Source organism: Pseudophryne corroboree, chromosome 4 (genome assembly GCF_028390025.1).
Source record: "Pseudophryne corroboree isolate aPseCor3 chromosome 4, aPseCor3.hap2, whole genome shotgun sequence".
Classification (NCBI taxonomy): Eukaryota; Metazoa; Chordata; class Amphibia; order Anura; family Myobatrachidae; genus Pseudophryne; species Pseudophryne corroboree.
Window position 1 is genome coordinate 838,538,627 of NC_086447.1, and position 27,937 is coordinate 838,566,563.

At 43.4% G+C, this 27,937-nt stretch overlaps 1 protein-coding gene and 1 long non-coding RNA gene across 4 annotated transcripts in view; one reads left to right on the forward strand and one right to left on the reverse strand.

The window, feature by feature from the left end:
* The window catches only part of PLCB1 (phospholipase C beta 1), a 1,298,702-nt gene that overhangs the window by 895,748 nt on the left and 375,017 nt on the right, over positions 1-27,937 (reverse strand). For 2 of the 3 annotated variants that reach the window (XM_063918579.1, XM_063918580.1), the window contains exon 3: positions 10,452-10,520. In XM_063918579.1, coding sequence (XP_063774649.1) covers positions 10,452-10,520 — 69 coding nt within the window. Of the gene's footprint in view, positions 1-10,451; positions 10,521-13,185; positions 13,271-27,937 lie in introns of those variants that run through there. The other variant, XM_063918581.1, reaches the window with a different exon arrangement.
* Positions 1-27,937, forward strand: part of LOC134910490 (uncharacterized) — a 212,645-nt gene that overhangs the window by 29,196 nt on the left and 155,512 nt on the right. The gene's annotated exons all lie outside the window — the stretch shown is intronic.

The following is a 27,937-nucleotide window of genomic DNA, read 5'->3' on the forward strand; positions in this document are numbered from 1 at the left end:
CAATATTGTGTCAGAAGGGGGTGGTCTTCAGTATGCCGAATGTCGGGATCCCGGCGCACAGTATACCGGCGCCGGAATCCCGACACCCGGCATACCGACAGCTATTCTCCCTCGTGGGGGTCCACGACACCCCTGGAGGGAGAATAAAATAGTGTGGCGCGCGTAGGGGCTCCTTTGCGCTCGCCACGCTGTCGGTATGCCGGCAGTCGGCCTCCCGGCGCCGGTATGCTGGTCGCCGGGAGCCCGAGCGCCGGCATACCGTACTACACCCTCAAAAGGAATGGTAAATGCAGAATTTCTATATGGGGTTTCCTAATATGATTGGTTTTATACCAAGTGTGGCTAGCCCATGAAGAGTACATAATTAGCACTTAACAAGGTATGCAGTCTGCCTCATAAAGTGCAGTGTATGTATTACTTCATAGACAATATAACCAGTAGTTGACAGAACTAAGCTTTCTAAGCACACATTCTTCCACCTTATGCCTGTCTCTTCTTCCTGGTAGCTGCTCTCTTCTCTCTATGGTCCATTGTACTGATTGAGTGCTCAGATTCACACACATTGCAGACCTGATAGGAGAAGTTGCTACCACTGGGCATGTGCAGCAGTTCTGTTCTGCCCCTTATACTGCATGTTGTAGCCAAAGCCCCAGTAAAGTTGTATTATAAACAATGCTATCATGGTTATAATTAAAGCCTGTGCCAGGTCTGGGAAGGGAAGTTTCCAGGAAAATGGACAAGAGACGATGGGTGATTTTTAAGTTTGAAGTAACAAACATCATAAACCTTGTAACTATATTTTAACTAGAAAACAAAAGCATACTATTAGTATAAACAGTTTTGACAGAGAATTATCTCCTCCCTTTATTTCATTAAAGGAACACCCAAAGCACATTCTTCAATATCTCCCAGTGTTATAAATATTATATGCATAAAAATACTTTTTCCTAAGCCTTATCCATGTGTGAAAAATCCTTCAAGACATCTAAAAGCACTTTTATACGGAACCTTGCTTACCTTCTGATGCAAGCGAACAATTCCTGCTTCAAAGAATGACATGTTACTTTTAGAATGTAATAGTCCCAAAGTCATGTTTACAAGGGACACAAAGCAGAAAAACCCATCCAGGAAATACAGCGTCATGGTAAATGTATGAATTATGTTGTTGTACAGATTTTCTTTTGCAGCAGGAAGAAACGAGTTAGCCTCAAATAAGATGTGTCTCATTTTGGGAACATCTGATTCCATCTACTTGCATCGCTCATTTTCCAAGTGTTGATAAAATGCGTAATACTGTACGTTCATACATCGCAACACATCTATAGATGTGAAGCAGACCATGAAGAGGAAGGAGTTTCAATCGACATCGTATAAAAAGAGTAACTTGAAGAAGAAAATCAGATATATAATTGATATTGAAATGATATTGAAGTAGTTCTCCAGTAGTGCTACACCTTACTTATATATTGCAGAGTCAAAAGGACAAATAGAAAAAAAATAAGAATTTACTCACCGGTAATTATATTTCTCGTAGTCCGTAGTGGATGCTGGGAACTCCGTAAGAACCATGGGGAATAGACGGGCTCCGCAGGAGACTGGGCACTCTTAAAAGAAAGATTAGGTACTATATCTGGTGTGCACTGGCTCCTCCCTCTATGCCCCTCCTCCAGACCTCAGTTAGGGAAACTGGGCCCGGAAGAGCTGACATTACTAGGAAAGGATTTGGAATCCAGGGTAAGACTCATACCAGCCACACCAATCACACTGTACAACTCGTGATAACCATACCCAGTTAACAGTATGAACAACAACTGAGCCTCAGTAACAGATGGCTCATAACAATAACCCTTTAGTTAAGCAATAACTATATACATGTATTGCAGAGAGTCCGCACTTGGGACGGGCGCCCAGCATCCACTACGGACTACGAGAAATAGAATTACCGGTGAGTAAATTCTTATTTTCTCTGACGTCCTAGTGGATGCTGGGAACTCCGTAAGGACCATGGGGATTATACTAAAGCTCCCAAACGGGCGGGAGAGTGCGGATGACTCTGCAGCACCGAATGAGCAAAGGCAAGGTCCTCCTCAGCCAGGGTATCAAACTTGTAGAACTTAGCAAATGTGTTTGAACCCGACCAAGTAGCAGCTCGGCAAAGCTGTAAAGCCGAGACCCCTCGGGCAGCCGCCCAAGAAGAGCCCACCTTCCTTGTGGAATGGGCTTTTACTGATTTAGGATGCGGCAATCCTGCCGCAGAATGAGCTTGCTGAATCGTGTTACAGATCCAGCGCGCAATAGTTTGCTTTGAAGCAGGAGCACCCAGCTTGTTGGGCGCATGCAGGATAAACAGCGAGTCAGTTTTCCTGACTCCAGCCGTCCCGGCTACATAGATTTTCAAAGCCCTGACTACATCTAGTAACTTGGAGTCCTCCAAGTCCCTAGTAGCCGCAGGCACCACAATAGGTTGGTTCAAATTAAACGCTGATACCACCTTAGGGAGAAATTGGGGACGAGTCCTCAATTCTGCCCTGTCCATATGGAAGATCAGATAAGGGCTTTTACACGACAAAGCCGCCAATTCTGACACACACCTAGCCGAAGCTAAGGCCAATAGCATGACCACTTTCCACGTGAGATATTTTAGCTCCACGGTCTTAAGTGGCTCAAACCAGTGGGATTTCAGGAAATCCAACACAACGTTAAGAACCCAAGGTGCCACTGGAGGCACAAAAGGGGGCTGAATATGCAGCACTCCCTTAAACATCTGAACTTCAGGCAGTGAAGCCAGTTCTTTTTGCTGTCACGTCTTTCCTAGCCTTTATCAGCGTAGGAATCACTTCATCCGGAATGCCCTTTTCCGTTAGGATCCGGCGTTCAACCGCCATGCCGTCAAACGCAGCCGCGGTAAGTCTTGGAACAGACAGGGCCCCTGCTGTAACAGGTCCTGTCTGAGAGGCAGAGGCCATGGGTCCTCTGAGATCATTTCCTGTAGTTCTGGGTACCAAGTTCTTCTTGGCCAATCCGGAACGATGAGTATAGTTCTTACTCCTCTCTTTCTTACAATCCTCAGTACCTTGGGTATGAGAGGAAGAGGAGGGAACACATAAACCGACTGGTACACCCACGGTGTCACTAGTGCGTCCACAGCTATCGCCTGAGGGTCTCTTGACCTGGCGCATTATTTTTTTAGCTTTTTGTTGAGACGGGACGCCATCATGTCTACCTGTGGCCGTTCCCAACGATTTACAATCAGCGTGAAGACTTCTGGATGAAGTCCCCACTCTCCCGGGTGGAGGTCGTGCCTGCTGAGGAAGTCTGCTTCCCAGTTGTCCACTCCCGGAATGAACACTGCTGACAGTGCTAGCACGTGATTCTCCGCCCATCGAAGAATCCTTGTGGCTTCTGCCATCGCCATCCTGCTTCTTGTGCCGCCCTGTCGGTTTACATGGGCGACCGCCGTGATGTTGTCTGACTGAATCAGCACCGGTTGGTTTTGAAGCAGGGGTTCTGCTTGACTCAGGGCGTTGTAAATGGCCCTTAGTTCCAGAATATTTATGTGAAGAGAAGTCTCCTGACTTGACCACTGTCCTTGGAAGTTCCTTCCCTGAGTGACTGCCCCCCAACCTCGGAGGCTTGCATCCGTGGTCACCAGGACCCAGTCCTGTATGCCGAATCTGCGGCCCTCGAGAAGATGAGCACTCTGCAGCCACCACAGCAGAGACACCCTGGCCCTCGGGGACAGGGTGATCAGCCGATGCATCTGAAGATGCGATCCGGACCATTTGTCTAACAGATCCCACTGAAAGATCCTTGCATGGAACCTGCCGAAGGGAATTGCTTCGTAAGAAGCTACCATCTTTCCCAGGACTCGCGTGCAGTGATGCACCGACACCTGTTTTGGTTTCAGGAGGTCCCTGACCAGAGATGACAATTCCTGGGCCTTCTCCACCGGGAGAAACACCTTCTTCTGTTCTGTGTCCAGAATCATGCCCAAGAACAGCAGACGCGTCGCAGGAATCAGCTGCGACTTTGGGATATTCAGAATCCAGCCGTGCTGTTGCAGCACTTCCCGAGATAGTTCTACGTTGACTAACAACTGCTCCTTGGACCTCGCCTTTATAAGGAGATCGTCCAAGTACGGGATAATTATAACTCCCTTCTTCCGAAGGAGTATCATCATTTCGGCCATTACCTTGGTAAATACCCTCGGTGCCGTGGACAGACCAAACGGCAACGTCTGGAATTGGTAATGACAGTCCTGTACCACAAACCTGAGGTACTCCTGGTGAGGTGGGTAAATGGGAACATGCAGATAAGCGTCCTTGATGTCCAGCGACACCATAAAATCCCCCTCTTCCAGGCTTGCAATAACCGCCCTGAGCGATTCCATTTTGAACTTGAACTTCCTTACATAAGTGTTCAAGGATTTTAAATTTAGAATGGGTCTCACCGTACCGTCTGGTTTCGGTACCACAAACATTGTGGAATAGTAACCCCGTCCCTGTTGAAGGAGGGGAACCTTGATTATCACCTGCTGAAGGTACAGCTTGTGAATAGCCGCCAGCACTACCTCCCTTTCCCTGGGAGCCGCTGGCAAGGCTGATTTGAGGTAACGGCGAGGGGGAGTCGCCTCGAACTCCAGCATGTATCCCTGAGATACCACTTGTAGAACCCAGAGATCCACCTGTGAGCGAACCCACTGGTCGCTGAAGTTCCGGAGACGCGCCCCCACCGCACCTGGCTCCACCTGTGGAGCCCCAGCGTCATGCGGTGGACTTAGTGGAAGCAGGGGAGGCTCGTAGCAGTGAGTCTGTTGCCAGCAGATCTCACTGAAAATAAAAAACCTAACAAATACTTTCTTTTCTAGTGAGCTCAGGAGAGCCCACTAGGTGCATCCAGCTCTGGCCGGGCACAGATTCTAACTGAGGTCTGGAGGAGGGGCATAGAGGGAGGAGCCAGTGCACACCAGATATAGTACCTAATCTTTCTTTTAAGAGTGCCCAGTCTCCTGCGGAGCCCGTCTATTCCCCATGGTCCTTACGGAGTTCCCAGCATCCACTAGGACGTCAGAGAAATAGAATATGTACTGTATTATGGTGGTCATTCCAAGTTGTTCACTCGCTAGCAGTTTTTAGCAGCCATGCAAACGCTATGCCGCCTCCCACTGGGAGTGTATTTTAGCTCAGAAGAAGTGCGAACGAAAGATTAGCAGAGCGGTGGCAACATTTTTTTGTGCAGTTTTAGAGTAGCTCAATACCTACTCAGCGCTTGCGATGACTTCAGACTGTTCAGTTCCTGTTTTGATGTCACAAACACGCCCTGCGTTCGCTCAGCCACGCCTGCGTTTTTCCTGGCACGCCTGCGTTTTTTCGAACACTCCCTGAAAATGGTCAGTTGACACCCAGAAACGCCCACTTCATGTCAATCACTCTGCGGCCAGCAGTATGACAGAAAAGCTTCGCTAGATCCTGTGTGAAACTACATCGTTCGTTGTAATAGTTCTTCACGTGTGCACATTGCGCCGCATGCGCAGAAGCGCCATTTTTTTACCTCATTGCTGCACAGCGAACAAATGCAGCTAGCGATCAACTCGGAATGACCACCTATGGGTGTATGTTATCTCTTTAAAACATCATCTTTATTAAACTTATTAAAAATATAATTAGTGACTATTACAAAAAAAAAACAGAAGCGAAAGGAAAAATATAATGTAATTAAAAGAAATAGATGTGTGTTATATCAACTGTCAAATAAATTACTGCAAGTTATAGATAGTAAGGATTTCAAGCAATACATTTGGGTACCCTATTAATTGTATTGGTTTATAATTGTTACATTAGGTAAAACCTATTATTCAGAAGATATTTGCTGAAAGGGATACACATTATACACGGTCAAGTCACATTATTATGACCACCTCCTAGATTTAATGTCGGCAGCGCATAGCCAATGAAGTACGTTACGTGTTGTGCGTTGGCTTGGTGGGTGTGCGATAGGCCGTCTGCACACATACAGTATCACTCGATGCTGTCATGGGTAAAAGAGGCGATTCATCAGAGTTGCAAAAAGGGCTGATTATCAGCTTTCAGGCAAAGGGTGGTAGCATTTCTGAAAAAGTGCAGTTTGTGAACTGTCCGTATGCTGCTGTGGTGACGGTGTATCGTGTCTGGACAAATGGCACCATTGCGAATAACCGACGTGGAAACTACGGAGCACCACGTGCCACTGATGTGAGAGGAGGACGCCGGCTTCGAAGGTGCGTGAGGGCTGACTGACGCGCTACACTGGAGGAGCTCACCGTCAAAATGTTCCTGTGCAAACCTACCAGCACCTTACTGAGTCACTCCCAGCCTGTCTAGCTACTGTCCGTGCTGCATACAGCGGTTACTCTGGCTATTACCTGGTGTTCAAAATAATGTGACTCGACCGTGTGTAACAAACAACTTAATATTACAATATAACTGTAATTGTAAATATGTGAACAATTATTTATCAACGTGGCAGTAAATATTAGTTGTAAAACTATAAACTATGCAGACAATAGTATTGGATAGTAATACAATATTTCCCCCACCGCTTGGGGAAAAGTTTAAAACAAAGAGAACAGCAAAGTAACCACCCATCCATACAGCGCCTGATTAAGGGTACCAGTCTCCAGTCTCCCTAGGCTAATACCGAAGTGACCACTGCGCCCCACCCCCCACCCCATTTACCCACCCCCCACCACCAATTTTTTTGTTCATATTCAGCTAAAAATCTGTATGTGTCAAAATTTACCTCAGATTCAATTATTGGTTGCTGATACAAATTGTACTTTTTTTTATTGTATAGAAACATAGGCCCTCATTCCGAGTTGATCGCTCGCAAGGCGAATGTAGCAGAGTTACACACGCTAAGCCTACGCCTACTGGGAGTGTATCTTAGCTTCTTAAAAGTGCGACCGATGTATTCGCAATATTGCGATTAGCACACCTCGTAGCAGTTTTAGAGTAGCTTCAGACTTACTCTGCCTGTGCGATCAGTTCAGTGCTTGTCGTTCCTGGTTGACGTCACAAACACACCCAGCGTTCGCCCAGGCACTCCCACCGTTTCTCCGGCCACTCCTGCGTTTTTTCCGGAAACGGTAGCGTTTTCAACCTCACGCCCCTAAAACGCCGTGCTTCCGCCCAGTAACACCCATTTCCTGTCAATCACATTACGATCGCCGGAGCGATGAAAAAGCCGTGAGTAAAAATACTATCTTCATAGCAAAGATACTTGGCGCAGTCGCAGTGCGAACATTGCGCATGCGTACTAAGCGGATTTTCATTGCGATGCGATGAAAAATACCGAGCGAACAACTCGGAATGAGGGCCATAGATAATAATATGAAATTATACGTTATATATAGTCGGCAAAATCGCCGTTTACATCAGCAGTTTACATCAACCTCCTTTTTCTTGCTTTAGAAGCTGCAAACTTTTCGATTTTATCATCAAACTTCAAGTTCTGCAGGAAGTCACTTTCAATGAATAACAGTGCAAGAGCTGTGAGGTACCGCGCTCTGCTGCTGAAAATGACACCCTGGTGGCTCTCTCAGCGTCCTGGAGTGGAATGCCTACTGCCCATGTCAGATTCTCTGTCATCGCGCAGCAGCATACTGTAAGCAGGACAAAGTGAGGAGAGGCCAGACGTAGAAGACGCTGCAGCTCAAACTGGTGGTCATTCGGAGTTGTTCGCTCGTTGCCGTTTTTCGCAACGGAGCAATTAGGTAGAATAATGCCCATGGTACGCAGCGCGCATGCGCTTAATTATTTAACACAAAACTTAGTAGATTTACACAAGCTCGAGCGACGTTTTTTCAACGCTCGAGTGATCGTAGTGTGATTGACAGGAAGTGGGTGTTTCTGGGCGGCTACATGGCGTTTTCAGGGAGTGTGCTAAAAAACGCAGGCGTGCCAGGTAAAAACGCAGGAGTGTCTGGAGAAACGGGGGAGTGGCTGACCAGACGCAGGGCGTGTTTGTGACGTCAAACCAGGAACTAAACGGACAGAGCTGATCGCAGTCTAGGAGTAGGTCTGGAGCTACTCAGAAACTGCAAGGAATTATTTAGTAGCAGTTCTGCTAACCTTTCGTTCGCTATTCTGCTAAGCTAAGATACACTCCCAGAGGGCGGCGGCCTAGCGTTTGCAATGCTGCTAAAAGCAGCTAGCGAGCGAACCACTCGGAATGACCCCCACTGTCTGCAGTAGTGAGTGGGTAAGTAGCACAGACAATTACAGTGCCATCTGCAGCAGTGAGTGGGTAAGTGGCACAGACAATTACGGAGCCGGCTTTAGGCGCAACTGCACTGCCACAGGATCGCACAGTGAAAAAAAAAGAAGTCTATTGTGCCGGCGCTGCACCCCCCCCCCCCTCCCCCTCTCACCAGGACCCAGCGCTCCAGGCTGCAGCCTGATCAGCCTGTTGGTTAATCAGGTCCTGCATCTATATGAGTTATGGCTTTACTTTGATAACAAGTTTGTTCAAAAACCGCAACAATGACATAAGCCCTAAACGCTACAATAACAATTGCAACATGCAACAGCAATTATAGGGCCTTACTCAGGTTGAATTGCAAAACGTAAGAATCGCAATACAGCCGATTATCAAACGACTGCGCAGCGTTTGCATTGAGCACATAGAGATCGTAATCGCAATGCAGCTGCTGTTTGACAGGAAGCTGGCGTTTCTGGGTGGGAACCTGCCGTTTTGTGGGTGTGCCTGAAAAAACGCAGGCATGCTCAGGCGTTTTTAAGGAGGGCCTCTGATGTCTGCGATGACCACTTCCAGTCTCTTGCGTCGCCAAAATTGTGGACAACCTTGCCTGGCGCAGATGGGAAAAAATCTTCGATGTTCCAGTAATTGCGTTTCATTTTGCAATCAGTACGCACATTGCGATGCATTCACAATTTCTGCAATGGGCGTTTTTTTTTAACTATTTCTGGGTGGAAACTATTTGATCGCAGCAACAGCTTTTCAGCAGAAACTGCAATCCTTACTGAATGAGGTCCATAGTTCAACATGAAAAGTGAGATAATAATGAATTTCCAGGTGAGTCCTGTTTATGTATGTAAACAAGCAAGAACTTATAAATGTTATAAATACACATTATTGAGCTACAAGATTAATAAACAGCGATTTCATCACTACATTTATAAACGGCTCCTCTCGGCGTAGATCAGCACAAATCCTATCAACAGATTTTACCTATTGTAACAATTATATACCAATACAATTAAGGTCAATTCTTTCCCTAATATCTTTAGGCTTGTAGTTCTTTATGTGACAAATTGCTACAACACAAAGATCTTTAATTTATTCATTTTTGGGGAGATGCTATAAAGACTGGAGAGAGATATAGTACCAACCAATCAGATTCTGTCGATTTTTAAACACAACCTGCAAAACGGTTGAAGCTGATTGGTTGGTACTTTCACTTTATATCTCCCCAAGATTTGATAAAACTCCCCCATAATCTGTTTAAAGGAATAGTTGTTAGTAATACTGGGGGTCATTCCGAGTTGATCGCTAACTGCCGTTGTTCGCAGCGCAGCGATCAGGCTAGAAATCGGCATTTCTGCGCATGCACCACAATGCGCAGGCGCGTCATACGGGTAAAATGAGCATCGTGGGTTTGCACAGATTGTAACGAACATTCCAGTCGCACGGCTGAACGCAGGAAGATTGAAATGAAGTGGGCGTTTCTGGGTGTCAACTGACCGTTTTCAGGGAGTGCTTCGAAAAACGCAGGCGTGGCAGAAAAACGCAGGCGTGGCTGGGCGTTCGCTGGGCGGGTGTGTGACGTCAAAAGCCGTCCCTCCGTCGTTAGAATCAACGCACACGAAGAGTAATTACAGGGCTGGTCTTGTTTTGCACAAAAAGATTTTGCAGGCGCTCTGCTGCACAAGCGTTCGCACTTCTGCAAAGCGAAAATACACTCCCCAGTGGGCGGCGGCAATGCGTTTGCACGGCTGCTAAAAACTGCTAGCGAGCGATCAACTCGGAATGACCCCCGCTATGTGCGCTAAAGATTTGTTCTTGCTTTTTACTATGTAACTTGCAGTAGACAAATGTAAGCAAATTGTTGATTGGTTGCTGACATTACAATTCATTTTAGGTATTTTACGATAAAACTAAAATAAAAAGTAGAAATCGATGAGTGTAGCGATCCTAGTTTTCGGATGTCTTTGCAAAATTACAAAACTAGTTGCTGATGTGAATTCCTGCACGCTGCTCCAAGGACACGGAAATGGCTCTGTGACTTACTGCTGCACATGGCAGACAAGTAGGTGCACATTAGGCAATAAACAACTGGCACATTACGCAATGTCTTGCACCTTACTGTGCTACTTTAAAAAAAAAAAGGCAAGCTACATTGGAATCAGGTTACACAGCGCCGCCACAATATGGTTCTAAATATTACTTCTTACCTTTGGAGTTCGGGCATGTTTTCCCCACCTGGCGTCCTTCACCAGACTTATATCCAAAAGTTCAGTCTCCTAGGGAAAGAAAACAAATGTGAGCTTGAATAAAAGATGAAAAATGTATCTTTACCTAAAGTACTCTCCGCATTATGCAAATAGGCTGCTAGCAATGCACTAAGAAGGAAAATCACAAAAGTAAAACAAACTCAGAATAAATGATTTTATGTATTAACCTTTGAGAGACAGATAGGGTGGCAGATATGTATGTGAGGCTGTATTGAGGGCCTGATTCAGAGTTTGAAGAAGCACTAGCGCCGCACGCACAATTATCAGGAATCTGCGGTTGTGCAAGATCCATTATGCACATGCGCAGATTGGGGCTTGGGATCTGATGGTCGTAATGTTGGATCCCAGCTTGCGACGTCGGTTTCAGTGCTGGGAACACAGCAACATTCAGGAGGCATCTAATCTACTGAGAAGTTGATGCCCCTCCTGGAGATCAGAAGAAAATCGGATGGAAATACAATGCTGCTTCCATGCAGCATTGCATTTTCATCCATCTCTGATTCAGGCCCTGAATACCTGTGCCCATCTTGCGTTCCTTCACGGCGTGAAGGTGCCCTCTTGGGCACCATTGCTCCAAGAGGGCACCCAGCGGTCATGTCAGCCTGCCTAAAAATAGTTTAAGGGGTACAAGCTACAATCTTGCTTAAGACACCAAATTGGTCAGGATCACGTCTGGGTTTATCCCCAAAACCAGAGGTTTCCAAACGCGGTCCTCAAGGCACCCCAACAGTCCAGATTTTAGGTATATCCATAGCTCAGCACAGATGGTTAAATCAAATTGACTAAAGTGCTAATTAAGTCACCTGTGGCCAAGCATGGATACATTTAAAACCAGGACCGTTGGGGTGCCTTGAGGACCGCGTTTGGGAACCTCTGCCCAAAACAGTTTGTGTTATGTGTAGCAATGTCAAGCTAAATAGTGGTTTATTAATTATGAATTATTCGTTTGAAATGTTGTTTGCTAATTTATACCAGAGGTAACTTTCTTATTGTAGCTGGATGCTACCTTCATTTATAACAGACTTTAACTATACGGGCTTAATTTCATGTTTGTAACAAAATGATCTATAATTGGTTTATTCTCATGGTACAGTAATAATACTGTGAGTGCAAAAGCTCATATAGCGACTTAATTTCCCTTAGGAAAATAGCAGAACTGTAAATGCACAAATTGAGGTCAAATATCAACAATTAGCATCTTTCTTTAAATGTCCCCTTCAAACGAGTCTTTCATTGAATATATGCTGCCTTATATAGAAGTGAAATAAAAAAATAAAAATATTAACAGCCTGTCGAAAAATGTGAAGCTTACTGTTATCTAGGTTAATGCTTATGTAAATTGCCTATGAAAATACATCCTCGTGTATATACGTATACTATATTTTTATCTCACTCTAGCACTTAAAATGAAAAAATTAATATTTCCTTTCCAAGTAAAGATAAATATATTCAGAATTTAGGCAAAAACTATGGATCAGGAAATATTAATTTACATAACACTTTGAATCCGGTGCTGGTTGTAAATCTGATTTTCTGAAAAGATCACCAAGTTGAAACACATTAATCGACTTAATTAAAACTCACTGAATTGCCTGATCGAAAATACTGTATTATAAATTCAATATGATTTTCAATAATTAGTGCTAGGTTCTTTCATTTTACATTAAACATTATGTTGATACCCATGAATTTAGTTATTTTTGCGCAGTTTTTATTAGATGCAAATATAATTTTTTTATTTAACACTAATATAAAATGTGGCTAATTTAAAATTATTTAGATTGGATTGAACATCAGCATAGGGCAAGAAGCGCATATTTACAAATAAGTTGGCTGATACGGCCATTTTCTCTTTCTGTGCAATGTACAGTATATGGGAACATTCCACAATGTTAATTTTGACAAAGATTTTCAATTTAGATTTAGTCTTAGTCTTAGTCGCTCACTTTAAATTGCAGTTGGCTTAAAGTCACATTTTAGTCTTTTTTCTTTTGCTTCATTTTAGTCAAGATTTAGACAGCGGATCTTAGTTTTCATTTTAGTCTAATTTTAGTCAATGTTTTAGTCATAACTATTGCAAACAGTTTAATGATACTGTAATTAATTTTGCTAAAGCACATTTCTCTAAAATCTCTTGAGAAATTAGCATACCTTTAACTACGTGTTTAGTAATCTAGGCCCAGTAGACTGAGAATGTGTTACATAGTGAGTCTGACTTACTGTAGTGCTCCCGTATATCATATACAAATTAATGTTTTATGTTTGTTAGACCACACAAGTGCAATACACAACCCTATTTCCTTCACAGCAGGTCATATTTGGTTTCTGCAAATATCTAGAACACATAATTGTTCTTTAAAAATGTAAAACCCTACTTCCAGTGTAATTTTAATAAGGATTTTAGTCTTAGTCGTTTTTTTTTTTTTTTGCTTTGTTTTTAGTTAAGATTTAGTCAGTGGGTCTCAGTTTTTATTTTAGTTTCATTTTAGTGTTGAAATAAACTGTAGTCGGTGTCCCAGGGGAGCTCGTCCTGCTGTGTCCAATATAACCCTCTTATTGGCGGCCCACCCGAAATATACATCCACCCAGAGGCTCATCAATCCCACACTAAGCCTCCTATACAGCTGCGGAGCCGGGGAGCAGGTTTAACCTGCTCTTGCAGGTTGCGGCCTACCTCTGATCCTGAAGCCGGGACCTCGATTTGGTCGCCCCCCCCGGACATCCGGAGCCTCCGGGAGCCGTGTGAACACGGACGGCCCCCGCTCCTACTTACACCCCCTACACGCCGCTGACGGGAGCCGAACGGCAGGAGCCGTGTATCTGAGGCCGGGCGCTGGGAGCCGAGTAAGGCCGCGGAGGCACCCGCGAGTGTCCGGTGCCGGCGGCCATCTTGGGAGAGGCAAAGACGGGCGTGCAGACGCAGCGCTGCTGCGGACGGCCACTGCGCCCACACACAAAGTGGGGAAGACTGTGCTGAAGCTAGGAGGGTCAATAACGTCCCCCAGAGGTGGGGACCCCTGAGTTAACCCCAAATACACCAGGAGCTCAATAGCGGCGGCCATATTGGAGGTGGAAGGAGAAAGCTGGCTGCATAGAGCTGCTGCTGCTGCTGCTGCTGCTGCTATTTACACCTCATTTACACCAGCTGAGGTACTCCACAGTGTCTCCCCACCTATCTGAAAACCCATTTAGAGCCACCTCGGAAGCGCGCTCCGGGACCGGAGCGCGCCCGTCCCGGGACGAGTAGCGGCTTCTTCACTCCCCTGGGCTCGCTTACTCACCAGCCTTTTCCTGCCCTGAACCCTCTGGAAATACTGTGTGGCTGTGGATACCGCCACCTGACACCCAGAGCTGCAACCTCAGTTTCCCTTCCCCAAAGGGTGAATATCCTGCAGCACACAGATTACACAGAGTCTCCCTGGTTATTCCTGAACTCTCCACGGAAAACCCTGACCGCCGGCTGGCCCAGGTTGGAAACCAGGAATCACGGGACCAGGGAAGAAGCAAACGCCCTATGGCCCTGTTCGGCTCTTCAGTGCACATCGCTTGATTTCTCAGGAACACGCTGCCACACACCCGCCGCTAACCACTACAATACATAGGGTGCGAACTCCCCTGTGAAGATGATGCCCTTCTAACAACATGACTACTCCACCGTCGCTTCCTGCCTGAATAACCATCCACTACGGTCATCCTCTCTTTACCTATATGATCTACTAATCCCTCCAGGGACATCCCGACATGCCTCCAAAGAAATCGAAGGGGTCTAAATCTGCTTCACAAGTGAATTTTTTTGGGTCCTCCTCCTCCGGTAAGAAGTCTCGTACACCACTTTCCTCGCCAAATATGGCTCAATCATCTCAAGCATCTTCATCAATAATAAGCAACACGGCCCACGCCGCACAAGCTGAGATGGACTCTTTAGATGGCCCGGTCACGCTACGCTCAATCCATTCCATGCTAGCTTCTTTCAAGTCAGACATTACATCTGAGCTTAGATCCAATATACAAGCCCTTCGCTCTGATATTTCTGAAATCGGTGACAGAACAGACCACATTGAACACAAGATGGAGGAGCTAGTAACATCACATAATGATCTGATCTCCGCACATGACGCTCTCCTGGACGAGGTCGCTACCATCCGAGACAAAACCACAGATTTGGAGGACCGCTCACGTAGGAATAATATAAAAATAAGAGGCATCCCTGATGATGTTCCAAATGCTGACTTATATGGATACGCCACAGATCTTTTCCACAAATTGATACCTGATGTCCCACTACCTGACCTCCTGATTGACAGGATCCATAGACTCCCGAAGTCTAGACAAGCACCTGCTCAGGCCTCCCGGGACACACTTCTCAGGGTTCATTTTTTTCACACTAAGGAAAAGATCCTACGTGCAGCACTACCCTCTTCACCTACGGCGACTTGCCTAGGCCCTCTTCAACTTTTCCAGGACCTGTCTCCAGCGACCATGGCCAAAAGGCGATCATTCTTTAACATTACATCAGCCTTACGGAAAGCTACGGTCCAATATAAGTGGGGTTTCCCCACTAAGCTGATTGTGCTACGCAATGGCATAACCACCGTCATCACCACACCTGAGGATGGATCTAAAACTCTGAAAAAATGGGACATCCCTCTCGACATGCAGCCTGTTCCCCCGACTACTTCACCGAAACGGATTGCCCAAGACTGGACATTGGCCCCGGACTGAGAAACACTTGGGAATAACCATACGACAACCTTACGACAACTATTATCCAGGTTTCGTTTTTTCCCATACAGGCTCATCTGTAGCTATACTTCATTATACTATAGTTAATGCTTTGAGTCGGATGTTTAGATGTTTTTGTTTAAACTTAGATAGCAGTAGATCTGTCTATGTTTCAAATAGACAGCAAACGCCCATTTCCTATTATCTTAGGATGACCTACGCTTGTTTAGCTTTGTCTACTTACCTTATCTATTATTGTGATTGATGATTATATGTTAAACATGTTCTGGTTTGGAGGCGACGGTGGGAAAAGTTGGCTGGTATGCCACCCACCCACACCTGTCCGTCACGATACCCATGTGACGGGATCTCTGGCTCCTTTATGGATGCTATTTCTGTTTTTTTTCCATGTTTTATTTCTTGTTCTGTCTTCTACCCTCATATTCTTCTCCCTACTGATGTTGACTATTCTTCGGTCTTAAAGGACTGTGCCGATATGCATGATAACTGGATGCATGTGTTACTGATGTTTTTAGCCATGCTATGTATCACCCCCTCATACCCTCCCTCATGGCCACCTTTCTGAGTCTTAATGTTAAGGGGCTTAACTCACCTAATAAGAGGCGCCTGGCCCTAAAATACTTTACAGATCAAAAGGCGGATGTAGTAGCTATACAGGAATCCCATTTCCCATTACACTCTCCCCCTCAGTTTTCCAATACCAATTACCCGGTTCACTATATCTCCTGTGGGCCGTTCAAGAGAAACGGTGTCGCTATCCTCTTCCACAAATCGTGCTCCTTCCAACTGGAAAGTAAATGGGTAGATGGCAATGGCAGATACCTGATTCTAGTGGGGAAACTACGAACCAAATATGTAACTTTGGTCTCTCTCTATGCCCCTAATTCTAATCAACCCAGATTTCTGAAATCCTTCCTTCAAAAGTTGTACAGTGTCAAGAAAGGAGCGGTTTTCCTGATGGGTGACTTTAACTTAGCCCCTGATCCTAATCTTGATAAATCCTCGAAACTCGACAAACAGTCCGCTAATGCAGCCAAAGCACTGGCCTCCTCCTTTTCACACCTACTAGCCGAATTTGACTTATATGATGCTTGGAGAATCAGGAATATAGGGGCCAGAGACTATACATTTTATTCGGCAGTGCACAGATCCTATTCTAGGATCGACTTGCTCCTGACGGATAAATGGACATTACAATCAATTCCCAACGTCAAAATATTGCCGATATCATGGTCAGACCACGCCCCATTACTTTGGACTTGGTCATACAAAACGCATACCCCCGCACCACGCCCCTGGAGACTACGGGACTACATTTTGAAAGATGAGGACGGAGTCTCTATATTACGAGAGGCCTTGTCTTCTTATTTGGCCACAAACAGTCCCGCAGATACCTCTATCTCCAATCATTGGTGTGCTCTTAAAGCAGTCCTGCGAGGTGCAGCAATCCATGCCTCAGCTCATATAGCGCGTCGAGACCGGGAAGTTCAGTTGGCTTATGAGTTGGAGGTGACGACGCTAGAAACTAAACATAAACAATCCCCTACCGATGATATCACCTTAGCGTCCCTGACTGAAGCAAAGAGGAAACTGAACAGTCTCTACCTTTTGCACGTACAAAGAGCTGTCTCTAACCTAAAGCAAAAATACTATACATTAGGTAATAGGGCGGGTAAATTACTGGCGCGGAAACTCAGAGGGAAAAATCTTATCAATAGAATTAAATACTTGGCAAACTCAGACGGACCGCCGTCACTGAACCCTAAAGACATTGCAAACCAATTTGCCTCCTATTATAGGAAGCTATACAACCTCAAACAGGACCCCCTAACCCCGCAACCCTCCTTGCAGCTTATACGGTCTTTTCTAGATTCCATTAATCTACCTTCCATTTCTCCCGAGGATGCCTCCACACTTTGTACACCCTGGACTGAGAGAGAAATTCAGTCTTCCCTGAAAGCCCTTAAAAAAGACAAAGCCCCTGGGCCAGACGGGTTCATTAATCTCTTTTACATTACCTTTCAGGACTCACTCTCCCCACTCCTCCTTAATCTGTACAATGATGCTTCCTCTAACCCTTTCCCTAGAGAAATGTTGGAAGCACGGGTGATAACAATTCTCAAACCTGGCAAGAACCCATCCCTCTGCGCAAATTATAGACCCATAGCACTTTTGAATACAGATATAAAGATCTATGCCAAACTGCTTGCAAATAGACTGAACCCGCTGATTCCCGCATTGGTCCATCAAGACCAAGCGGGCTTCACTATCGGTCGCCAAGCCTCTGACAATACCAGGAGAGTCTTCTCCCTTCTAGAGGCCCGCTTCATGTCGCGGGAGCCCTTATTGTTGCTTTCCCTAGATGCGGAGAAGGCTTTCGACAGGATTCACTGGTTATACATGTCAGAAGTTCTTGCCAGGTTTGGGTTTACGGGACAATTTTTACAGAACGTCCTACGCCTATATACGCACCCCTCAGCACACGTTTTTAGTAACGGGTTTCTATCTGATTCTTTCCCCATCACCAACGGCACCCGTCAGGGATGTCCACTATCACCATTAATTTTCATTTTAGCTATAGAACCCCTAGCAGAGAAAATTAGAGCGTCTACCCTAGTTAGCGGAGTCTACATAGGTCCCACACAACACAAGATTTGCCTGTTTGCAGATGACGTCCTGCTGTTTGTAACTAAGCCTGAAATTTCCCTCCCAGTTATCCACGATATCCTGCAAGACTACGCCAAAATTTCCTACTATAAACTAAATACGGCTAAAACAGAGGCATTAGCATTTGACATTGAACCAATCCCACTCCAATCCCTACAATCTACATATCCCTACGCCTGGCAGGATTCTTCCATCCAATACCTTGGGATTAAGATTCCTTCCAGTTCTCACTCCACGGTGGAGTGTAACTACCTTCCTCTCTTGGGCCAATTCCGTACCCTCACCAAACAGTGGACGAACTATGAAATCTCATGGTTGGGGCGCCTTTCATCAATTAAAATGATGCTCCTCCCTAAAATTCTTTACCTATTCAGAGCCATACCTTATTTAGTACCGCTTGCTCTCCTTAACAAATTTTATTCTGTCATGTCTACTTTTATATGGAAGGGTAAAAAACCCAGGATAGCTAGAAACCGTCTGTTTAGATCCAAAGGCAAGGGGGGTCTTGCATTTCCCAACCTTGAGCTATATCAACATGCATGTCTACTTGATCAGCTGAAGGACTGGCTCCAGACTGACCCCGTAAAACCCTGGGTAAATATTGAAAGTAATATGTGCACAGGATTCCCTCTCCCAGATTTAATCTGGGTCAAGCCACTACATAGACCCCCCTCTACCAAATTTATAAGGAGTATAACTAACTCTCTTAAGGTCTGGGACAGATTAGTTAATAACCTAGGCGACTGCCCGCTTCCCTCTACGCACCTATCCATTTTAGCAATTTCCAAAATACTCCCAGACCTACCAATACGGAACTGGCAGGAGTTAGGGGTTCGACAGATTAAGGATTTGTATGACAAATCAGAGCTTAAAACCTTCCAACAACTACAAACCCAATATCTGATACCAACAAAGGATTTTTACAAGTACTTACGTATCAGACATTGGATTAGGGCAAATATGTCGAACCCTCTCACCCCTCCTACCCTACCCCCATATATTTTAAGTAACTTTTCCTCCATACAGCACAAAGGTGGTATATCTCAGTGGTATATTACGCTCCTCTCCCCACTCAATGACAAAAAACTACATGTTCAAACACGGTGGGAATCAGAATTTAATATCCTTCTGACGGAGCAGGATTGGGAAAATATCTTTATGAACATCTTTAAAATGTCTCGGTGCATCAACCACACTGAAATGATGTTCAAATTGATCCATGGTCTATATCACACACCTGATAGACTCCATAGGATCTGGCCAGACTCCTCTAAATTCTGCTGGAGGCAATGTGGATCAGAGGGTACCCTAACTCACATATTTTGGACATGCCCAGTTATCAGACCTCTGTGGATAGAGATTTTTGGGCTAATTGAGAAGATCACAAAGGTTACCCTCCCCCACCGCCCTGAAATTGTCTTTTTGCATTACTTTCCCCCTCATATACCCTCTGAATATTCTTATGTGATAGGCCATATCCTTATAGCTACCAGGGCCGCAATTGCGCAATATTGGAAAAGAACAGACCCCCCACACTTATCCAAAATTATAACGTCAATACAGCGCAATTTTGAAATGGAAACTATGAGCATTAAATATTCTTTAGCTCCCCAATCTCCTCTACTGAAATGGCTACCGTGGTTTGATTATTACACATCTGGCACTAACCCCCGGATCACCTTGGCGGGTAATAGATGATGCTTAACCTCCTTCTTTTTCATTCTTTTTTATTTTTATTTACTTAGATTTAGATTTAAGTTTATACACTGCTTAACCAAATTGCAAAGAAATATGCGCAGGCCTCCTACAGTGTCCCCGAACGTCCGACGGTCAACATCCCCCCTATTCTGCACTACATTCCTTATCTATCTTTTTTCTTACTCCTTTTCCTCACTCCTTCTTTATTCCCTACCTTTAAGATCTTTAGTTTAAGTATTAATACTACTTTACAATTATATATTAGGATTTTCAGACATACAGATACTGTATTATTGGCTTTATTTTTGTTTACATAACGATATGTATGTTCTGTAATGTAAAAGCTTCTCTAATAAAAATTTCTTCAGTAAAAAAAAAGAAATAAACTGTAGTCGATGAATACTTTTAGGCAAAATTTTAGTTGACAAAATTAACACTGGAACTTTAGACTTAGATCAGCGTTTTTCAACCCGTGTGCTAGTGTGCCGTGGCTGGTTGACAAGTTTGCCGCAGAGTCAGGGCTGCCTTCACTAACTGTGGACCTGGACACGCGGGCAGCGCTGGGCTCTTCTGGGAGCGCCTGAGCTGTGACCTATAGCGATGCGGAGGCATGACATCATAGCATGGCTGGCAGCATGCCCGCCCACCATCCAGCCCGCACGCCGGCCCCACTCGCCTTCCAGCCCACACACCGGCCCCACTCGCCAGCTAGCCAGCCAGGCAGCTAGTCAACCTGCATGCCTGTCTACCGCTCACAGCTCTGCACTTTGGGTGTGACACCAGCCGATGAGGGACTTTCTCTTCTACCAGCAGGTAGTGACCAGTGTATTTTATTTATTTTTATTTTGGGAGCAAATGTGTGTTTTAATACTGTGGGGGCTAGTGTGTGTATTTTTTTGTTCTTGAGGGCGCAAACGTTTGTTTGTTTTTTTCTGAGGGGGCAAATGTTTGTTTTTATTTCTGAGGGGGCAAATGTTTGTTTGTTTTTTATTCTGAGGGGGCAAATGTTTGTTTTTTTATTCTGAGGGGGCAAATGTTTGTTTATTACTGTGGGGGCCAAATGTGTGTGGGTATTTTCTGTGGGGGTGAATATATTTATTTTATTACTGTGAGTGCCTGTGTGTTTTTATTATTACCGTGGGGGCCCATATGTGTGTTTTTCCCCGTGGAGGACTGGTGGTGTGCCTTGGCAATTTAAAAATATTGTTGTGTGTGCCGCGAGTTGAAAAAGGTTGAAAATCACTGGGGAAGATACAAATGTTTGAAAAGTCGAAAGTCGGTTGGGTGTCTGTTTTTTACTGTCTATTAGATAGGGAAAAAAACAGACTCCCCAACTGACTTTTCAAACAATTGAATCTCCTCCACTGACTTAGATGCAAAGTAACTGAGAGAATTGTAAATAGAAAACCATCTACTTGGCTGGATTGTGGTCCTTTACAGGAGCTGGCAAAGAGTCTATTGCAATTTGATTACTCATAAATTTGTTGGGATATACAGAGTGATGAGCAATAGAAATATACAATGTTGTAACAAAACCAAACAGAAAAAAAGTATAGTACAGTGCTATGCTGTGCAGTATACAGCACACAGTGATTTAACTCCAAGGAAATAATAAAATAATAGGACAATTTAAAGGTGGTGGTGGAGAGGGGGGGGGGGGGGTAAGCGCCATGTATGAGGGGGGGATTGTTTTTGTTTTATTTTTTGCTAAACTGTGGCCTGTCTGGTTACATAACAATGTATTCCCAATTTTGCTAGATCTGGTGTTAAAATTTAGCACAAGTTTTAACATAACTATTGTTGTTTTGATATTAGATGTTATGAAACATAGTTTGAAACAGAGATAAGGAAAACATAAAGAAAAAAAAAAATTCATGGAATACAAATTCAGCAAAATGCTCATTTAGCACTAGTGCATATTCTCCTTTACTGGCTGATTTATCAGTTTTATTGATTTTATTCTGAGGATGCGGATGTGAAGTGATGAAATCGACTCAATACGCATTGCGATAATTGATTACATCGCATTGATGCAGTGGCGTAAGTTCGTCCCAGTTGCCCGGAGACAAGATAAATATTGGAGACACCCCCCCCCAAATTTAGATAAATATATGTTTATATATATATATATATGCAAAAAAAGGGGGGATAAGGGTTTCTTCGACCAACGGTGTCTAGTAAAATATGATATATATGAGGAGACTTACTGGATACGTATAAAATAACAATATATTTATTTATACAACAATAAAACCAAGGTATAGTATAAAACCAACTATAATGAATGTCAGGGTGGGTTAAAAGCCGGAGGACGTATGCTATTGATTAATAACAGATATAAGGATTACTAAAAAAATTACATATAATAAAAAGGCAATAAATAGTAAAATATCGGATAAAAGAGTGCTGCTTATCTTTTTAAAAAGTGGAGAGTCAATGGAGGTACACCCAACGCGTTTCGTCACTCAGACTTCATCAAGGGGTATGGGACTACTGGACAGGCACTCTTATTTATAGCACATGTAATTAAGAATGGATAATTGTGACATCACTTCCTGTAAGGACTGATACTATTGCTCCATGTAAGTTTTTTAACACAGGCCATAAGAAAGTCGTAGTATACTAAATAACAACCTCATTGGACTTATTAAAAAGAAAAAACGAGTTTTTAGAATGTATAAAATATGTGAAAAATCAGTCCGGGGGATGGGCCCGACGTCACTTCTCCCCACTTCCTTTGTAGGAGTCTTCTTATTGCGCGTGCGCATGAGCGCCACGCTTCCGGTCAGTGGATGAGTGTGTTTACGTTTCTCTGCCCCGCTTCCGCTATTGCCGTCGCGTCACTTCCGGTCACGAACAGGATCCTCATCTGTAGCGTGTATAGGCTGGGCGGCTTGTCAATCATCGCGGCGGCCATTTTATAGAAGACTTTGATATCTGGGACATGTAGCAGTGCTGGATTTCACTCTTTGACAGCTGGAATTGTCATCTATTATCAATCATTACTGCGGCCATCTTATTGAAGTCTTTGACATCCAGTGAATGTAACAGTGCAGAATTCCATTTTGGAAACAGCGCACATATATAAAAGTAGAAATAAAGAAATGCATATGTTAGTGTCTATTTTATTAAAGGATTTTTAATTATCATACTGTGATCTAATACTTTATATTGGGGGAGCCTGGTAATAATGTAAATAGTAATTGTTGCAGAAACGGGATGTTTCTACCCATATATCGAGGTGGAGAATACAGGTTAATTGTGGACTTAATCCATATATTATATTTATACTAGTCGCTTTGTAGCATAAAAATATTTTAAACCCATTTAAGGTGTAGCAAATGACAATGTACCCGTCATATAGGCATAAGATTGAAGATAGTTTTAAAAATGGTGATAGTCGGGTAAAGATATATAAGTTTAAACTGATATCCGACATTAGTTATGTGCATATGTGCTAGATAGTGTGGAATCATATTGAAGAGGATAAAACCAGTGAAAAAATGAAAGTAATCAGTCATATACTAATTCTTAGTGACATATATAGATAGTGCATGTGTGTATGACTGATTGTGAAGATTGATTATGTGCTTAATTAATTATTATTATAATAAATTACTGTGCAGTGATGATTTAACCGTGTATAAATATATTAGTATTATTCGGAGCCTGACAAGGCTCGCTCTTATACAGTACCCAATATTCGCAAGTAGTTACCCACTTGTTACTGGTTGGGCCCAACACTGCTTAGCTTCCAAGATCGGGCGGGATTGGGCGTAAGACCAGTGCGGTATGACTGTACCATATAGTGAAATTAGTCAGGCACATACTATTAAAGATTTTTATTAGGATAATTAGCAACTATATACAGTGTTTTACATATAGTGATAATCGGAGAAATAAATCCGATGAAGTGAATCGTGCTTGGAAAAGGAAGAAGTAGCTTGTCTGCATTCAGAAGAGTTTTGAAGGGGGGTACTTCTCTCATAAGAATGGGGCGATCTCATATCCCTCATTGAAGCCCATGGGGTGTGCAGTTTTCAGTTGAAATATCGAGAACATCTCTCTTTGGGAGAGCTTCTTGGCCAGAACTCCGCCTCTTTCGCCACTGGTCACGTGTTCGATGGCTTTAAAGGTCATCTCTTCTGGATTAGAATTGTGTTCCAGTTTAAAGTGTCTGTACAGCAGGTGAGTCTCTACTTTGTTTTTGATACTTCGTACATGTTCTTGTATTCTAATTTTCAAAGTTCTTTTTGTTTTACCCACATATTTCTTGTGGCATGTACATTCTAACAAGTAGATCACAGATGTAATATTACAGTTCATGAATTCTTTGATTTTGAATTCTTGAGTACCGTCCGTATTGCAGAAGATTTTTCTATTAGGATTGAGGAACTTACAGATGTTGCAGTGTCCACACTTGTAAGATCCGATGCATTTGGGGAGAGAGTTGGAATTTCCCTCTGATGGGATTTCTCTTAACATGCTAGGCGCGAGAATGTCTTTCAAATTGCGTGATTTCCGGAAAACAAGTTCTGGTTGGGGTGGAAGGATCTTTTTTAAGATGGGGTCCATCAAGAGTATGTCCCAGTGGGTTCTTAGTGAAGTCCTGATTGTCTGTTCATGAGAACTATAGGTAGTAACAAAGGATATTGACTCCTTCGGTGCCGTGTTTTCCTTGTATGTCAGCAGATTCTCTCTCTCTAAGTTTCTCGTCTTGGTGACTGCTTCATCTAGTATGGTTTTCGGATAGAGTTTATCCTCGAATCTTTTTCTGTATGTTCCAAGTTGTTCCTCACAGTCTTCGTTTTTGTTGCAATTCCTCTTTATTCTATGGAATTGTGAGTATGGAATGTTGTTCTTCCATTTTTTAGAGTGATTGCTTTTATAGTGAAGGTAGCTGTTCTTATCAACATCTTTTATGAAATTTTTTGTAGACACTGCCTCTTCCTCTCCAATTAGAATCAGATCCAGGAATTCAATGGACTCTTTATTCAAATTGTAGGTAAAAGATAAGTTAAAATCATTAATTTGTAAGAGTTTAAAAAAATCCATAAATGATTCGGCACTCCCATCCCATATGATCAGGATATCGTCAATGTATCTTTTATACATGACAATAGATTCCTTGAAGTGCTGCGTGGTGTATATGTGCTTCTCCTCCCATCTTCCCATAAATAAATTAGCGAAGCTAGGGGCAAAAATTGTCCCCATAGCGGTGCCACACCGTTGTAGATAAAATTTATCTAAAAACTTAAAATAATTCCGGCTTAAAATTAATTTCATTAAATCACAGATAAAATTCCTATGGGATTCGGTGAGGGTGTTGTCTTTGTCCAAATATTCTCTGCTTGCCTCAATTCCCTTTTCGTGCTCGATACAGGTATATAGAGATTGTACATCAATAGTTATCCATATTTATGACTCTTTCCATTTCACATTCTTGATTTCGTTCAGGACCATGGTAGTATCTTTAAGGTACGATGGTAGTTTTTTGACATACGGATTTAAAAACACATCCACATATTTAGATAGATTAGATGTAAGGGAGTCTATCCCGGCAACAATTGGTCTCCCTGGTGGATTGGACAGGCTCTTGTGGATTTTAGGCAGGAAATAAAATATGGGGGTCGTGGGGTCGGATTGCATTAAAAAAGAAAATTCATCCTTTGTGATGACATCATTCCTCAGTCCCTGTAGGAGTAGGGACCTTAGTTCATCTATATATAGGTCTTTCGGGTCATCTGTCAGTACGGTATAGGAGTTGGAGTCTCCTAAGAGTCTCTGTGCTTCTTGTATATAGTTATCCCGATTCATAATCACCAACCCCCCCCCCCCCCCTTGTCAGCTGGTTTTAAAACGATTTGAGTATTCCTCTGTAGTTTTCGCATTGCTTCTATTTCTCTGTTGTGTAAGTTCTTATTGATCACTGGTGGCGGTTCTGTCTCACATAGGTCCTTCTTCACTAGGTCATAGAAGACACTAATATTGCTCCCCTTGGACTCCACTGGATAATATTTACTTTTTTGTTTGAGTCCGGATTTGGAGTTTGCTTCGTAGTTAGAGATAACGGCATTTTCTTTTTTCATGAAGTGTCTTTTAAGGGTTAATTTTCGTCCAAATTTATTAAGGTCGATAAAAGTGTCGAATTTGTTTAGCCCTTCGGATGGTGCAAAGGAGAGTCCTTTGCTAAGAAGTGATTGTTCCGGTTTGGTGAGGGTATGGGTTGACAGGTTGAAAATACCTTTATCCCCTGTATTGGAAATTACAGGTTCCTTTTCTTGAATTCCTTTCCTCCTACCGCCCCGTTTTCCTCTACTTCTGCAAAATGTCTTTTTAGTGGGGAGGCATGTCTGACGTCCTCCTGTATTGTGCTTTTTGGATGTTCTTTTGGTCGTGTTCCTCGGCCTGCGGATAAAAAATCCTGTTCACCATTAGATTTGAGTCGGTTCAGGACATTGAATCTGTTGTTTGTTCTTACATGGGGTGTTCTTGGTGATTCCGTTCTCCATGCTGGTCTTGTTCTTTGTGGTACCGTCTTCCACTGGTATCTTTGGTCTGTTTTCTGAGGTTTGTCATATGTTTTAAATCTGCTCCAGTTCTTGGTGTTTCCCTGTTCGTAGTCCCTTTTGTCTCTGAGAAATTTCTTCACTTTCCCTCTTATGACTTCTTCTTCGATGTGATCCAACTTTTTGTTAAGAACATTCTCATTGACCCGGTAGTCATCTTTGCCTTTATACGGTTCCAATTCGGCTTCTTTATCCTTAATGTCTTTCTCAAGTGTCACTGCATTTTTCCTCCTTTCATTTATTAATAATTTCATTAAATTCATAGAGCATGTGTGTAGAATGGAGTCCCATTTTTCAATGAATTCGGGGTCCGTATTACCGAGGGTAGGCTGTTTCAAAATTCTTAAACCTCTCGGTATTCTATTAACTTCAACATAATGCTCAAGTCCTTTAATGTCCCACCAATTCTTTATTTCTTTAGCCATTAATCGTTCCATTCCCCAAAACAGGTCGTCTAGATCGCCTGATGGGGGTGCGGTGCTGTTTTGAGTCTCTTCATTAAATATCTTTTGGCACCAATCATTACGTTTATTGGTGCGTTCATTCAATCTGAACATCTTACAAATCTACTCACAGATACCAGGCTGCCTTACAAATTGTATCAAGTAAATTGGGTAGTGGGAGTATGGCGCCACAGGTGTGTGTGAAATAGATTAATAAAAAAAAGGCAACAAGATCAGACACTCCTTAAATAATTCAAGGCGTCAGCTAACCCTTAAGTATTAGGCAGGGATAAACTGCCTTAACTAAACAATGCAAAAAAAGGGGGGATAAGGGTTTCAGCGATATATATATAGTGAGAGAGAGAGAGAGTGTGTGTTCTGAAATAAAAATTTATATACTGTATATATACATTTAATTGTCTTTTATTGTAAATCACACATTTCTTAGCAGTCATAACCAGGAATAGAACTCGTGACCTGTTACACTGACGGCAACACTATACTGATGGAGCTTTTTGCTCCAGCATAGAAAGAATAAGAATTCAAACTATATAAAGTAACTTGTACAGATGGGTCCACATTTATCTTGACCTTTAATAGGATTAACTGAGACTGGCCAGTTGGATTTAATCCCCTGCTGTAATGACTTAATCCCCTGCTGTATTGTTCTCTATATTGTATTGCAGTTGAGAACAATAGATGAAGGGTTTATGCTAATAAATCATGTTGTGCCTAGGCGCAGAAAACTAGTCAAGATAATCGTGGACCCATCTGTAATTGTCAGAGAAGTAACTTCTTATAGTTAGAATTCTCATGTTTACTATACAGGAGCAAACAGCTTCATCAGTAATGTGTCTGCTTCCAGTGTAATAGGTTTTGGGTTCTAATCCTGGGTATGACACTTGTAAAATGTGTATCTATAATAAAAAGGGTGTGATTTGTAAGGTACAGGGAACAGTGAGGAAGTCGGCCACTGAAGAGATAGCAGCGGCTATCAATTAACTTAATTGAATGGTGTCACATAATGGGAGGAGAGGTGCCCCCCTTCAGAGCAGGAGCACGGTGGCAGATGACTATGTTGCCTCCCAGAGTTACGCCTCTGCATTGATGTATCAATTATTGCATGCAGGGACATATGCCACCATGCAGCATTACCCGGGTATTTTTCGTAAAAAGTATGCGAGTGTGTGCTGCACATGAGCCGCCGCAAACACTGCTGCCACCAGGCACCCCCAGTCCATCACAAAACGCCCCTCCCCCCACCGCCGATCATACTCACCTACCCAGGGAACTGTGATTGGTGCTC